At 40.1% G+C, this 12,169-nt stretch overlaps 2 protein-coding genes across 2 annotated transcripts; both read right to left on the reverse strand.

The window, feature by feature from the left end:
- Positions 1-1,900: 1,900 nt before the first annotated feature.
- Positions 1,901-11,632, reverse strand: LOC128025660 (serine/threonine-protein kinase pim-2-like). Its single transcript, XM_052612142.1, has 8 exons — positions 11,287-11,632; positions 11,032-11,126; positions 10,839-10,889; positions 10,351-10,724; positions 10,087-10,268; positions 9,859-9,947; positions 9,252-9,777; positions 1,901-1,968 (listed from the first exon to the last, which is right to left on the reverse strand). The coding sequence occupies exons 1-7, from the start codon at positions 11,630-11,632 to the stop codon at positions 9,766-9,768; spliced, it is 1,149 nt and encodes a 382-aa protein (XP_052468102.1). The 3' UTR covers positions 1,901-1,968; positions 9,252-9,765.
- LOC128025503 (serine/threonine-protein kinase pim-2-like) lies at positions 2,028-4,383 on the reverse strand. The gene is made up of 7 exons (XM_052611928.1): positions 4,000-4,383; positions 3,750-3,844; positions 3,559-3,609; positions 3,063-3,441; positions 2,804-2,980; positions 2,576-2,664; positions 2,028-2,494 (listed from the first exon to the last, which is right to left on the reverse strand). Exons 1-7 carry the CDS (start codon positions 4,343-4,345, stop codon positions 2,483-2,485), a joined length of 1,149 nt encoding a protein of 382 aa, XP_052467888.1. The 5' UTR covers positions 4,346-4,383; the 3' UTR covers positions 2,028-2,482.
- Positions 11,633-12,169: the final 537 nt, after the last annotated feature.

Here is a 12,169-nt window from a genome sequence, read left to right on the forward strand (position 1 = left end):
CGTCAGGGGAGGGGTATTTAACCTGTCCGGGGGGCATGCAGTGAATGAACTGCTGCTTGGTAAACCCCTCCCACTGTCACACTTCTCCCCAGGTAACTCCATCCAATATGCATCAATCTGGCGTCGAGATCATTCATGTGATAAGCATTTGAGGTTCAGGCTGAACAAATCCCCCCCACCCACTCACACAAAAGAAGGAAAAAAAAAAGAAAAAGTGTTCAACAAAATATTTTAAATATAAAATAAAAATAATAGGTTATAGATAAGAAACAAACCTTAAAATCCTGACAAAAATGTATAAATGAATAAAATAAAACCTACTGAACTTTTTCACTTAATGTCCGGGGTTATCACATTGTGATGTTTACGGTGGAATCTGTCATTGGAACAACAGGTTGTCAGCAGAATATAAGTAAAACAGTTACACAACGAAAAACGTCAAACGCAGGTTAAAGCATAGAACCATTATTTTATAAAAACGCAAAACATTGCATTGATTTAAAAACGACTTATCACGCCCTGACATTTATTTATAGCCTTAAAACTGACTTCTCTAGTAGGCCTAAGCATAAACGCTGTGGTGTTATTGTGTTATCATCCAGCAGCTATAACCTTATTCTTATTTCAGACAGTTTAATTCGATTAACCTACTGAAAACAAAATATAAAACAGCTGCTAGAGAAAATAAGTATTTGTGTAACTAGATATTTGACTCTAAATCTCATAACTGATGACAACCTTCTCCGGTGTGTGGACATGTTTTTGGTGGAAATTGTGGTGTTTATCAATGAAATGAGACGTTTAGTTTGGACAGATGGTAATTATGTATATAATCATCACTTAACATGAAATTAGTCTAGTTGGACGAAACTGACCCACCCCCGCCATATGTAAATGCACAGTAAATCTTATCGGTGGTCACGCGAAGTCGGTGAAGTTTCGCTTGAATTAAACGGATAGGCTACGGCAGAAGATTCAAAATAAACAAAAGTGGGCAGTTTTGGTAAAGGCGTTCAGTTATTCAGCTTTTGCATGAGTTATGCTACATATCATTGTTACATCATGATTTATACCCTTTGCTTCTGTTCCATTATTTATGTATTTATTTATTTAAAAAAATGCACAGGACATTCACCTGACGAAAACATCTAAAAAAACTAACAAACATGTAGAAAAATTATAATATTATGGACTACTCTGGAAATATTTGTTTCACTATAAGTATTGTAATTTGATAATAGTCAAATATATACATATCTAGTATGGTGAATATATGAAAAATGCATAATTATTTATTATGTTTATATAGGCTATTTAAATTAAAATAATGTATTTTATCCTGTTTAGTCTTCGTTAACTATAGGTACACCAAGTCGAAGAGTAAACAAACATTTAGGATAAAAATAAAATACCTGAACGAAATTATGGCTGATTATATAATTAGCTGACATCATGTGCATACTATCATACACAATGTGATAAAGCTGATTAAAGTATATTACTGGGCTGGTGGAGGTGCACAGAGATACTTTTCTATCGCCACCTTCTGGAGGACATGAACATTTCAACTGAAAAATAGTGACGGGTGCAGTCACAATAAAAATACAAGATGTAGAAAATAACACACAATAAGTAGACCTTTAATTTAAAATGCAAGCAGTTTTTCTTCCTTTCTGACATGAAAAAAGTATTTAAAGAGCAGATGCAGCCATTACAGAAACTTCTGGGACCCGGGGCTGACATCACATGGAGCAGTGCACCTGAGACAGCCATGAGAAGAACATCTGAGACTGGACCCTGCCATGAACCTCTCTGAGTGGCCAGTGCTAGAACCTCTGGGACCCAGCTGACTTTGCAGGGACCTCACTATCCAGGGCAACTTTTGAGAACGTGCAGTCATGACAAGGTGTTGAAGACCAGGTAGCCACTACAGGAAGTTCTGGTACCAGAGCAGCAAGACTGAGAGACCTGGAGCACCGTAGAAGGAACCTCTGGGACATCAAACCTTGGACTCGTGGGTAGCCATGAGAGGAACCGCTGAGGAACCAGGGCAGTGGAGCTCTGAGACGAGGAAGCCCATTACATGCCTTTAAGCTGTCCATGGCAGGAACCTCTGGTTCAGCAGCATTCTGTGCAGAAACATGGGAAAGACATCTGATTATGACCTGAAGCTTTTACATTTGCGCTATTTAGATGTGAGGTCTACTCTGGAAGAACAAATTTAAATGAAGATCTTACCTTTAGACCATGCAGGCTCTGAGAAAAAAAACTATATACATATATACACATCCCCAAGCAAGCAGTAATGACAGACGCAATACTGCTGCTTCTGGCCATAGCATAAGATGCAACCATGGCCTGCCGGCTCCGCAAGATGCAGAGGATTCACAGAGGAATGAACAGTCTTCCTGCCAGCCGTCAAGATGCAAAGCTGACAGGAGACTGGGAAATGTCTGGGGTCGAAGCTCCTTTTCGCCACGACTTATATGGAGACCTGAAACAACACACCAAACAAAGCATTAGCCTAAATACATCACACTACTAAAGCAAATGTGGCTGATCTCAGGCTCAGTACCTGAAACCAGTCGTGTTGAAGGATCTTCCCCAGACCGAGCCGTCGCTTAGTTTTATGCTGGAGCAGACTACAGATCAAACTGCAGCAGTCTGTGCAGAAACATGGAAGCAACATCTCATTATGACCTGAAGCCTTTACATCTGCACTATTCAGTAGTGAGATCAAATCTGAAAGAGCATTTGTATGATGATTGGAATCAGACTTCTTTTTATGTGATGAAGAGCTCACCCTTTGACAGTCCAGGCTCTGACCAAAGGTTTAGTTCGGTCTTCTGCAGGTCATTGCCAGTTGGAAAACGGCCGCACAGCATTGTGAACAAGATGACCCCAAGAGACCACGACATTGCAGACTTCGCATGGTACTTGCCCTTGAGCCTGTACTCAGGAGGGTAGTACTCCATGGTGCCTGGAGGAAAGAGATTTCATCTCGTATGCAAGTTTGCATTACCAAAGCGTTCCCTCTGTCAGCTTTGAGGGATAAAACATACCATACAATGTCGTGTAGGCAGACTTTCTCATGAGGTCCCCACACCCAAAGTCGATCAACTTGACCTGCAGGGTGTCCTTGCTCACAATGAAGTTTTCCAACTTTATGTCTCCATGGAATACCCCACGGCGACAACATGTGCGAGCCGCCCGCGTTGCCTGCCGCATGATGTGCCGAACTAAACCTTCCCCGAGTTTTCCTCCGTGGCCCTCCAAGAAACTGACTAAGTTCTCACACGGTGACGGACACTCGAGGACCATGACATAGTTGTCCCGTTGGTCCTGCCAGTCCAGCAGCTTTATAATCTCTGGTGCGCTGGGTCCCTTGTTGGCCAAGAGTGTAAGGGCGATCTCCACTGGGAGGGGGTTTGGATGACCAGGCTAGAAGACGGACAGTTTTAAAATGGTTTGTTAACTAAAAAAAAAAAAACATTAATAATCTGCAATTAAAGCTAATCTGAGATGTTTTAAATGATAATAGTAAGTGAGATGTCTTACAATAGTTAGATATTCCATGTCATGGGTCTTCATGACGTCTTTCAATGCCACCTAAACAACAAAACAGAAGTAAAACAGTTCACATGTGTGTAGAGGTCATACAATTCCACTCATTAAACCTGAAGACTGTGGAAAGGATGTGAAAAGGATGATAAAAAACAGTTGCATAAGTTTCATTTATTTGTACTGACCTTAAGGCCATCCTCCACACGACTCGCTTCATGAACGACGCCAAACCCGCCTACCCCCAGACGATCACCGAGCTCATAGCGGCACATAATGTCATCTATTAAAAAAGAAATTATTGCATTTGACGCATTTTGACATGGCTATTTTCAAGGGGACATTAAATAATTTGAAGGAAAGCACAAAGGAAAAAATATGCAATTCATGGATACTCATTTCAAGTTTTTTTTTTTGTCACACATTCATATCATTTACCATCAGCGCTGCTGGCTGGCGATGGTGGCTCAATAAGCTGCACCTCAGTCTGACTCGGTCGGATCACCTTGAGGTGTTTTCTGGCAGCTTTGAGGAAAGAGGGCAGCCTCCAGAACTTCTTTTTCCTCTTCTTCTTCATCTCCTCCTCCTCCTCACCCCATGCCTCCCTCCGCTCCTCCTCCTCCCTCCTCTGGGCGTCTCCCTCACCGGCATCGACAGGCGGCTCATCGCACGGATGGAAGTGTTGCTCCGCCTTGTCGGTGTCGGGTGTTGGGGGTGTACTGGGATGGTGATCGTACACCGCGCCATCATTTACCGGAATAACACGAGAATTTCGCTGTCCCATCACTGATAACCGCTAATAACTCTCGTCTTCGACCACTACTACAAACCAAGAAAATGTTTCACAGAATTCCATCGCTTTATTTACCGCGCGCGCCAACATTCTAAACTTTTGATATGCGCTCTATGGCGTCATAATAATGGATACCGTCGCGATGGTAATGACTTAAGATATGTCAAATAAAGTTAAGTTAAATTAAGTTAGATAAACCCATAGGACGGTGTATGTGTGTGTGTGTGTGTGTGTGTGTGTGTGTTTGTGTGTGCGCGCGCGTACAATTCCATATTAAATATATTTTGTAAAAAAATATTTGAATCGTTATTATTTATTTTCTGGCCCCAATCATGATGAAAAATCATGCTGTTATTGGAAATTACAAGATTTGTTTAGAATTTTTTTTTTACTTTTGCTGGATGAGATGTTGAGTAGCTAGTCATGCATAACATTTTCCAAAATGTGTGATAAAGTAGACTGGTTGCCACTATTTACAGTGAATATTTCTCTTGGAAAAAAAAATAAAAATAAAATAAGAATAAACAAATAAATGAAAAAGAAGAGGACAAAGAAACAAAGTGAAGAAAAACTGTTCTTAAGTTGCCCTGACTACCTGCAATTAAATAGTCTACTCCATTTATAATGTAAAACAATGAAAATGTATTTTTTGTTTAATTCAGTTAGGTAAATAGTAAACATATTATGCTTAAAGACTAAAATAATACATTTAATAATAATAAAGATTTATTTAAAACTATATTAAATGAACTCATAAATAGGGTAAGGATAGGACAGTATGTTATCTCATGTGTTTCTAAAGTCTGACCAGAAGATGGAGACATTACTTTATCATGATCTTTGATACTGATCTCTCACTGTTGAGCTTTTCTTTAAGGATGTTTTGTTTGGAATTTTCACTTTTGAGAAGCAATATGGAAATGTTTACTTTCACTGCAACTTAATTATTTTGCTTGCAAAATATTTGATCCACAAATGTAAGGTTATGGAAGTGACGCCCCACTTCTCTTACTTTCTAGAAGATATCAAAATGTATATAAAATCTTTATCTACCTCCTGTAACTAAAACATTGAATGTATGATCACTTTTTGGTGTTTTTGTATAATTTATATCTGACTATTATCTTATGGTTTTGAGGGAAGAGGAAGGTTTTGGTTGTGTAATTTGTTTTCTTATTCATTTTTTATTTTAGCTTTTTGTATTTTTTTTTCTTATTTATTTATTTTTTTACTCTTTCCTATTTGATTTGTTATTGTTTGGTCATCCTTGAACCCCTGGCTCTTTTACTTGGCATATGTTATTTTGAATGAATGTTTAATAAATAAATAAATAAAAAAATATATCTCACTGTGATATGATATCTATCGCTTAGTTTGAGACAGTGACACTTTCTCCGTCACTTTAATAAAAGTACAGACATGTGGGGAAATATTAAAAAAATACAACCGAGATCTCACCACCAACCTAAAACCTTGACATGGGCACGGGAATAAAACGTGTCTATATGCTTGTTTACATTGTAACTTAAAAACGAGGTGTATTTGAGTGTAGGTAGTGTTTTAATAAAAAAACAAGAGATATCGTGTGATTCAGTTTACCCAACAGACCACTCAGCATGTACTGAAACAGCTTCGTATCTGGGCTTTTTGTGTGAACAGTAGGACTATTAACACTGGCAATGTCACTCTTGAGCCATGTCAGTAAAAACACCTGTGCGTGATCAGATAATAGTTGAAACAGTCTGAGCGCATAATATTACCACTAGAAAATAATTATAATAAATTAAAGAATCTCCTAATCTAATAAAATCAGAAACCATTGGTTGTATTGCAAAGTTTTAGCATTTCATGTATACTGGTTTAGAAACAATTTTCACTCAGAAGTTACTAGAAATTAAAAAAAAATAATGCTAGAAAAAGAATCTGTTATGGATGTAAATCCGGGGGTACAGGCCCCCCAAACCCCATCCCCCCATTTGAGGGTTGTCCCCCAGAAAAATTATTATAAATAAACACGCTGTGTATTGTAAATAGGTTAACAATGTCTTATACTTTAAATAATTGTATTAGTAAAAAAACACAAACAGGGCAAAAATGTAATTTAACTTTAGAAAGATGTTTATTATCCCCCTCCCTTGCCTCACAGTGCTTTGGTCCAAATGCCTGCTTTGCTCTTTTACATCACCTAAACACACACACACACACACACACACACACACACACGCACACACACACACGCACACACGGGGTTGAAGTCCTGTGAGAGATACCATAGTCACCATAGTTGAGGAACTCCAGTAAGCCTGTCAAGGATATTTTATTCACTTAAACATCGGATAAAGTGATTATTTTCTCTTTAATACATGATTCCGATGTATTTTTGATGAGTCCGCTATGTTAGTAATAATAACGTTACCTGCTTGACGGAAAGGGTTGCCAGGTGTTCAAAACAAAACCCACCCAGTTGCTACTCAAAACTAGCCCAAACTAACCGCGTTTCATGAGGGCAAAAATACACATTATTGGGGTGACTTAAACCCACGGCATGGACATGAAAAACAGTCTGCGGCAACAGAGATAATGTGGCCAAATTTCACAGGAAAACCACGGACTTGACAAAACTGTAGATAGTACAGGTGCATCTCAAAAAAAATAGAATATCATGGGAAAGGTCTTCATTTTTCGTAATTTAATTCAAAAAAGCTAACTTTTTTTGGATGGTTACTTACAGCTTAGGAAAATAAACAAATCAGTATCTCAAAAAATTTGAAGATTCCATTTTGAGCTTGATTAGTTTGATTAATTTTGAGTATAAATACCAGGTACCTCTTGGGCTAATTTAGAACTTGGAACCACAATTATGGGAAAGACTACTGACTTGGTAATGTCCACAAGACAATCATCAACATCCTCCACAAGGAGGGTAGACCACAGAAGGTCATTGCTGAAAGGCCTGTCTATTCACAGAGTGCTGTATCAAAATATGTTCATAGAAAGTTGACTGGAAGGAAAAAGTGTGGTAAAAAATGGTGCACAAGCAACAGGGATGACCACAACCTTGGGAGGAATGTCAGGAAAAGCAGATTCATAGGAGAGCTTCACAAGGAATGGACTGAAGCCGGAGTCGGTGCATCAAGAGTCACCACACTCAGACATCTTCAGGAAAAAGAGCTACTAAGCCACTTCTGAAAGAGAAACCACATCAGAAGCATCTTACCTGGAATAAGGAGAAAAAGAACTGGACTGTTGCTCAGTGGTCCAAAGTCCTCTTTTCGGATGAAAGTAAATTTAGAATTTAATTTGGAAATCAAGGTCTGGAGTCTGGAGGAAGACTGGGGAGGCACAGAATACAAGCTCATTCTGTGAAGTCCAGTGTGAAGATTCTGAAGTCAGTCATGATTTGGCTGCCGTGACATCTGGTGTTGGTCCATTGTGTTTTATCAAGTCCAGAGTCAGTGCAGCCATCTACCAGGAGATTTTGGAGCACTTTATGATTCCATCTGCTGACAAGCTTTATGGAGATGCTGATTTCATTTCGCACCGGCCCACAGTACCAAAACCAATTCCAAGTGGTTTTCTGACCATGATATTACTGTGCTTGATTGGCCAGCCAACTCACCTGACCTGAACCTCAGAGATAATCTGAGGAATTGTGAAGAGGAAAATAAGTAACATCTGAAAACAATACAGAGGAGCTGAAGGCAGTTATCAAAGAAACCTGGGCTTCAATAAGACCATCAGCAGTGCCACAGACTGATCACCTCCATGCCACACCGCATTGAAGCAGTAGTTCATGCAAAAGGAGCCCCAACCAATTATTGGGTGCATAATTAAACCTGCTTTGGAGATCTTGAACATTTCTGTTTTGTAAATCTCTTTTTGATTGATCGTTGAGAAAATATTCATTTTTTTAGATACAGAATTTTGAATTTTCCTAAGCCATAAATCATATCCATCAGAATTAAAACAAAATACTTTTGAAATACTTCAGTTTGTGTGCAATGGATCTAGAATTTAAGAAAGTTTAATTTTTTTAATTAAAAAAAAAAAACCTTTTCGTTGATATTAAACATTTTTAGATGCCCTTTTATAGTAATGTATAGTAATGTCTACAACGGACTCATGTGCTGTCACGGCACGACCACAACAGCTAAACGTTGTCTAATGTGGCACGGTCTCCCGGCAGCACTAATAGTAATGTGGCTTTCCTCTGTGTACACATATCCATACAAGTACAATTTTAGCTGGATTATTTGTCTCTCCTTCAAAAATTGCTCTTGAAAAAATTATGTTTATTGGGCTTTATTTAGGATAACAATAAAATACCTGAACGAAATTATGGCTGATTATATTATTATCTTACGTCATGTGCATATCATTCACAATGTGATAAAGCTGATTAAAGTATATTACGGGGCTGGTGGAGGTGCACAGAGATGCTTCTCTATCTCCACCTTCTGGAGGACATGAACATTTTAACTGTGAAAAATAGTGATGCTGTCACAATAAAAATACAAGATGTAGAAAATGACATAAAACCACAGGTGATAAGTAGACCTTTTAATCTTTCCAGTTTAAAATGCAAGCTGTTTTTCTTCCTTTCTGACATGAGAAAAGTATTTAAAGAGCAGATGCAGCCATTACAGAAACTTCTTGGACCCGGGGCATCTATCACATGGAGCAGTGCACCTGAGACAGCCATGAGAAGAACATCTGAGACTGGACCGTGGCATGAACCTCTCTGAGTGGCCAGTGCTAGAACCTCTGGGACCCAGCTGACTTTGCAGGGACCTCACTATCCAGGTCAACTTTTGAGAGTGTGCAGTCATGACAAGGAGTTGAAGACCAGGTAGCCACTACAGGAAGTTCTGGAACCAGAGCAGCAAGACTGAGAGACCTGGAGCACCGTAGAAGGAACCTCTGGGACATCAAACCTTGGACTTGTGGGTAGCCATGAGAGGAACCGCTGAGGAACCAGGGCAGTGGAGCTCTGAGACGAGGAAGCCCATTACATGCCTTTAAGCTGTCCATGGCAGGAACCTCTGGTTCAGCAGCATTCTGTGCAGAAACATGGGAAAGACATCTGATTATGACCTGAAGCTTTTACATTTGCGCTATTTAGATGTGAGGTCTACTCTGGAAGAACAAATTTAAATGAAGATCTTACCTTTAGACCATGCAGGCTCTGAGAAAAAAAACTATATACATATATACACATCCCCAAGCAAGCAGTAATGACAGACGCAATACTGCTGCTTCTGGCCATAGCATAAGATGCAACCATGGCCTGCCGGCTCCGCAAGATGCAGAGGATTCACAGAGGAATGAACAGTCTTCCTGCCAGCCGTCAAGATGCAAAGCTGACAGGAGACTGGGAAATGTCTGGGGTCGAAGCTCCTTTTCGCCACGACTTATATGGAGACCTGAAACAACACACCAAACAAAGCATTAGCCTAAATACATCACACTACTAAAGCAAATGTGGCTGATCTCAGGCTCAGTACCTGAAACCAGTCGTGTTGAAGGATCTTCCCCAGACCGAGCCGTCGCTTAGTTTTATGCTGGAGCAGACTACAGATCAAACTGCAGCAGTCTGTGCAGAAACATGGAAGCAACATCTCATTATGACCTGAAGCCTTTACATCTGCACTATTCAGTTGTGAGATCAAATCTGAAAGAGCATTTGTATGATGATTGGAATCAGACTTCTTTTTATGTGATGAAGAGCTCACCCTTTGACAGTCCAGGCTCTGACCAAAGGTTTAGTTCGGTCTTCTGCAGGTCATTGCCAGTTGGAAAACGGCCGCAAAGCATTGTGAACAAGATGACCCCAAGAGACCACGACATTGCAGACTTCGCATGGTACTTGCCCTTGACCCTGTACTCAGGAGGGTAGTACTCCATGGTGCCTGGAGAAAAGAGATTTCATCTCGCATTCAAGTTTGCATTACCAAAGCGTTTCCTCTGTCAGTTTTGAGGGATAAAACATATCATACAATGTCGTGTAGGCAGACTTTCTCATGAGGTCCCCACACCCAAAGTCGATCAACTTGACCTGCAGGGTGTCCTTGCTCACAATGAAGTTTTCCAACTTTATGTCTCCATGGAATACCCCACGGCGACAACATGTGCGAGCCGCCCGCGTTGCCTGCCGCATGATGTGCCGAACTAAACCTTCTTCGATTCTTCCTCCGTGGCCCTCCAAGAAACTGACTAAGTTCTCACACGGTGACGGACACTCGAGGACCATGACATAGTTGTCCCGTTGGTCCTGCCAGTCCAGCAGCTTTATAATCTCTGGTGCGCTGGGTCCCTTGTTGGCCAAGAGTGTAAGGGCGATCTCCACTGGGAGGGGGTTTGGATGACCAGGCTAGAAGACAGACAGTTTTAAAATGGTTTGTTAACTAAAAAAAAAACATGAATAGTCTGCAATTAAAGCTAATCTGAGATGTTTTAAATGATAATAGTAAGTGAGATGTCTTACAATAGTTAGATATTCCATGTCATGGGTCTTCATGACGTCTTTCAATGCCACCTAAACAACAAAACATAAGTAAAACAGTTCACATGTGTGTAGAGGTCATACAATTCCACTCATTAAACCTGAAGACTGTGGGCAGGATGTGAAAAGGATGAGAAAAAAACAGTTGCATAAGTTCTCATTTATTTGTACTGACCTTAAGGCCATCCTCCACACGACTCGCTTCATGAACGACACCAAACCCGCCTACCCCCAGACGATCACCGAGCTCATAGCGGCACATAATGTCATCTATTAAAAAAGAAATGATTGCATTTGACGCATTTTGACATGGCTATTTTCAAGGGGACATTAAATAATTTGAAGGAAAGCACAAAGGAAAAAATATGCAATTCATGGATACTCATATCAATTTTTCTTTTTTTTTTTGTCACACATTCATATCATTTACCATCAGCGCTGCTGGCTGGCGATGGTGGCTCAATAAGCTGCACCTCAGTCTGACTCGGTCGGATCACCTTGAGGTGTTTTCTGGCAGCTTTGAGGAAAGAGGGCAGCCTCCAGAACTTCTTTTTCCTCTTCTTCTTCATCTCCTCCTCCTCCTCACCCCATGCCTCCCTCCGCTCCTCCTCCTCCCTCCTCTGGGCGTCTCCCTCACCGGCATCGACAGGCGGCTCATCGCACGGATGGAAGTGTTGCTCCGCCTTGTCGGTGTCGGGTGTTGGGGGTGTACTGGGATGGTGATCGTACACCGCGCCATCATTTACCGGAATAACACGAGAATTTCGCTGTCCCATCACTGATAACCGCTAATAACTCTCGTCTTCGACCACTACTACAAACCAACAAAATGTTTCACAGAATTCCATCGCTTTATATACCGCGCGCGCCAACATTCTAAACTTTTGATATGCGCTCTATGGCGTCATAATAATGGATACCGTCGCGATGGTAATGACTTCAGATATGTCAAATAAAGTTAAGTTAAATTAAGTTAGATAAACCCATAGGACGGTGTGTTTGTGTGTGTGTGTGTGTGCGCGTACAATTCCATATTAAATATATTTTGTTAAAAAATATTTGAATCGTTATTATTTATTTTTCTGGCCCCAATCATGATGAAAAATCATGCTGTTATTGGAAATTACAAGATTTGTTTAGAAATTATTTTTTACTTTTGCTGGATGAGATGTTGACATGCATAACATTTTCCAAAATGTGTGATAAAGTAGACTGGTTGCCACTATTTACAGAGAATATTTCTCTTGAAAAAAATAAAATAAAATAAGAGTAAACAAATAAATGAAAAAGAAGAGGACAAAGAAACAAAGTGA

The sequence above is a fragment of the Carassius gibelio genome, chromosome A12 (genome assembly GCF_023724105.1).
Source record: "Carassius gibelio isolate Cgi1373 ecotype wild population from Czech Republic chromosome A12, carGib1.2-hapl.c, whole genome shotgun sequence".
Classification (NCBI taxonomy): domain Eukaryota; kingdom Metazoa; phylum Chordata; class Actinopteri; order Cypriniformes; family Cyprinidae; genus Carassius; species Carassius gibelio.

Bases quoted from the DNA above. Each gene is read 5' to 3' on its own strand.
- LOC128025503 (XM_052611928.1), bottom strand. From the start codon at position 4,345: ATGGGACAGCGAAATTCTCGTGTTATTCCGGTAAATGATGGCGCGGTG. The intron at 2,981-3,062 runs GTATGTTTTATC...TCTTTCCTCCAG, and splicing joins TGCCTACACGACATTGTATG to GCACCATGGAGTACTACCCT. The intron at 2,665-2,803 runs GTGAGCTCTTCA...GTTTCTGCACAG, and splicing joins AGAGCCTGGACTGTCAAAGG to ACTGCTGCAGTTTGATCTGT.
- LOC128025660 (XM_052612142.1), bottom strand. From the start codon at position 11,632: ATGGGACAGCGAAATTCTCGTGTTATTCCGGTAAATGATGGCGCGGTG. The intron at 10,890-11,031 runs GTCAGTACAAAT...TTTGTTGTTTAG, and splicing joins GTGTGGAGGATGGCCTTAAG to GTGGCATTGAAAGACGTCAT. The intron at 9,948-10,086 runs GTGAGCTCTTCA...GTTTCTGCACAG, and splicing joins AGAGCCTGGACTGTCAAAGG to ACTGCTGCAGTTTGATCTGT.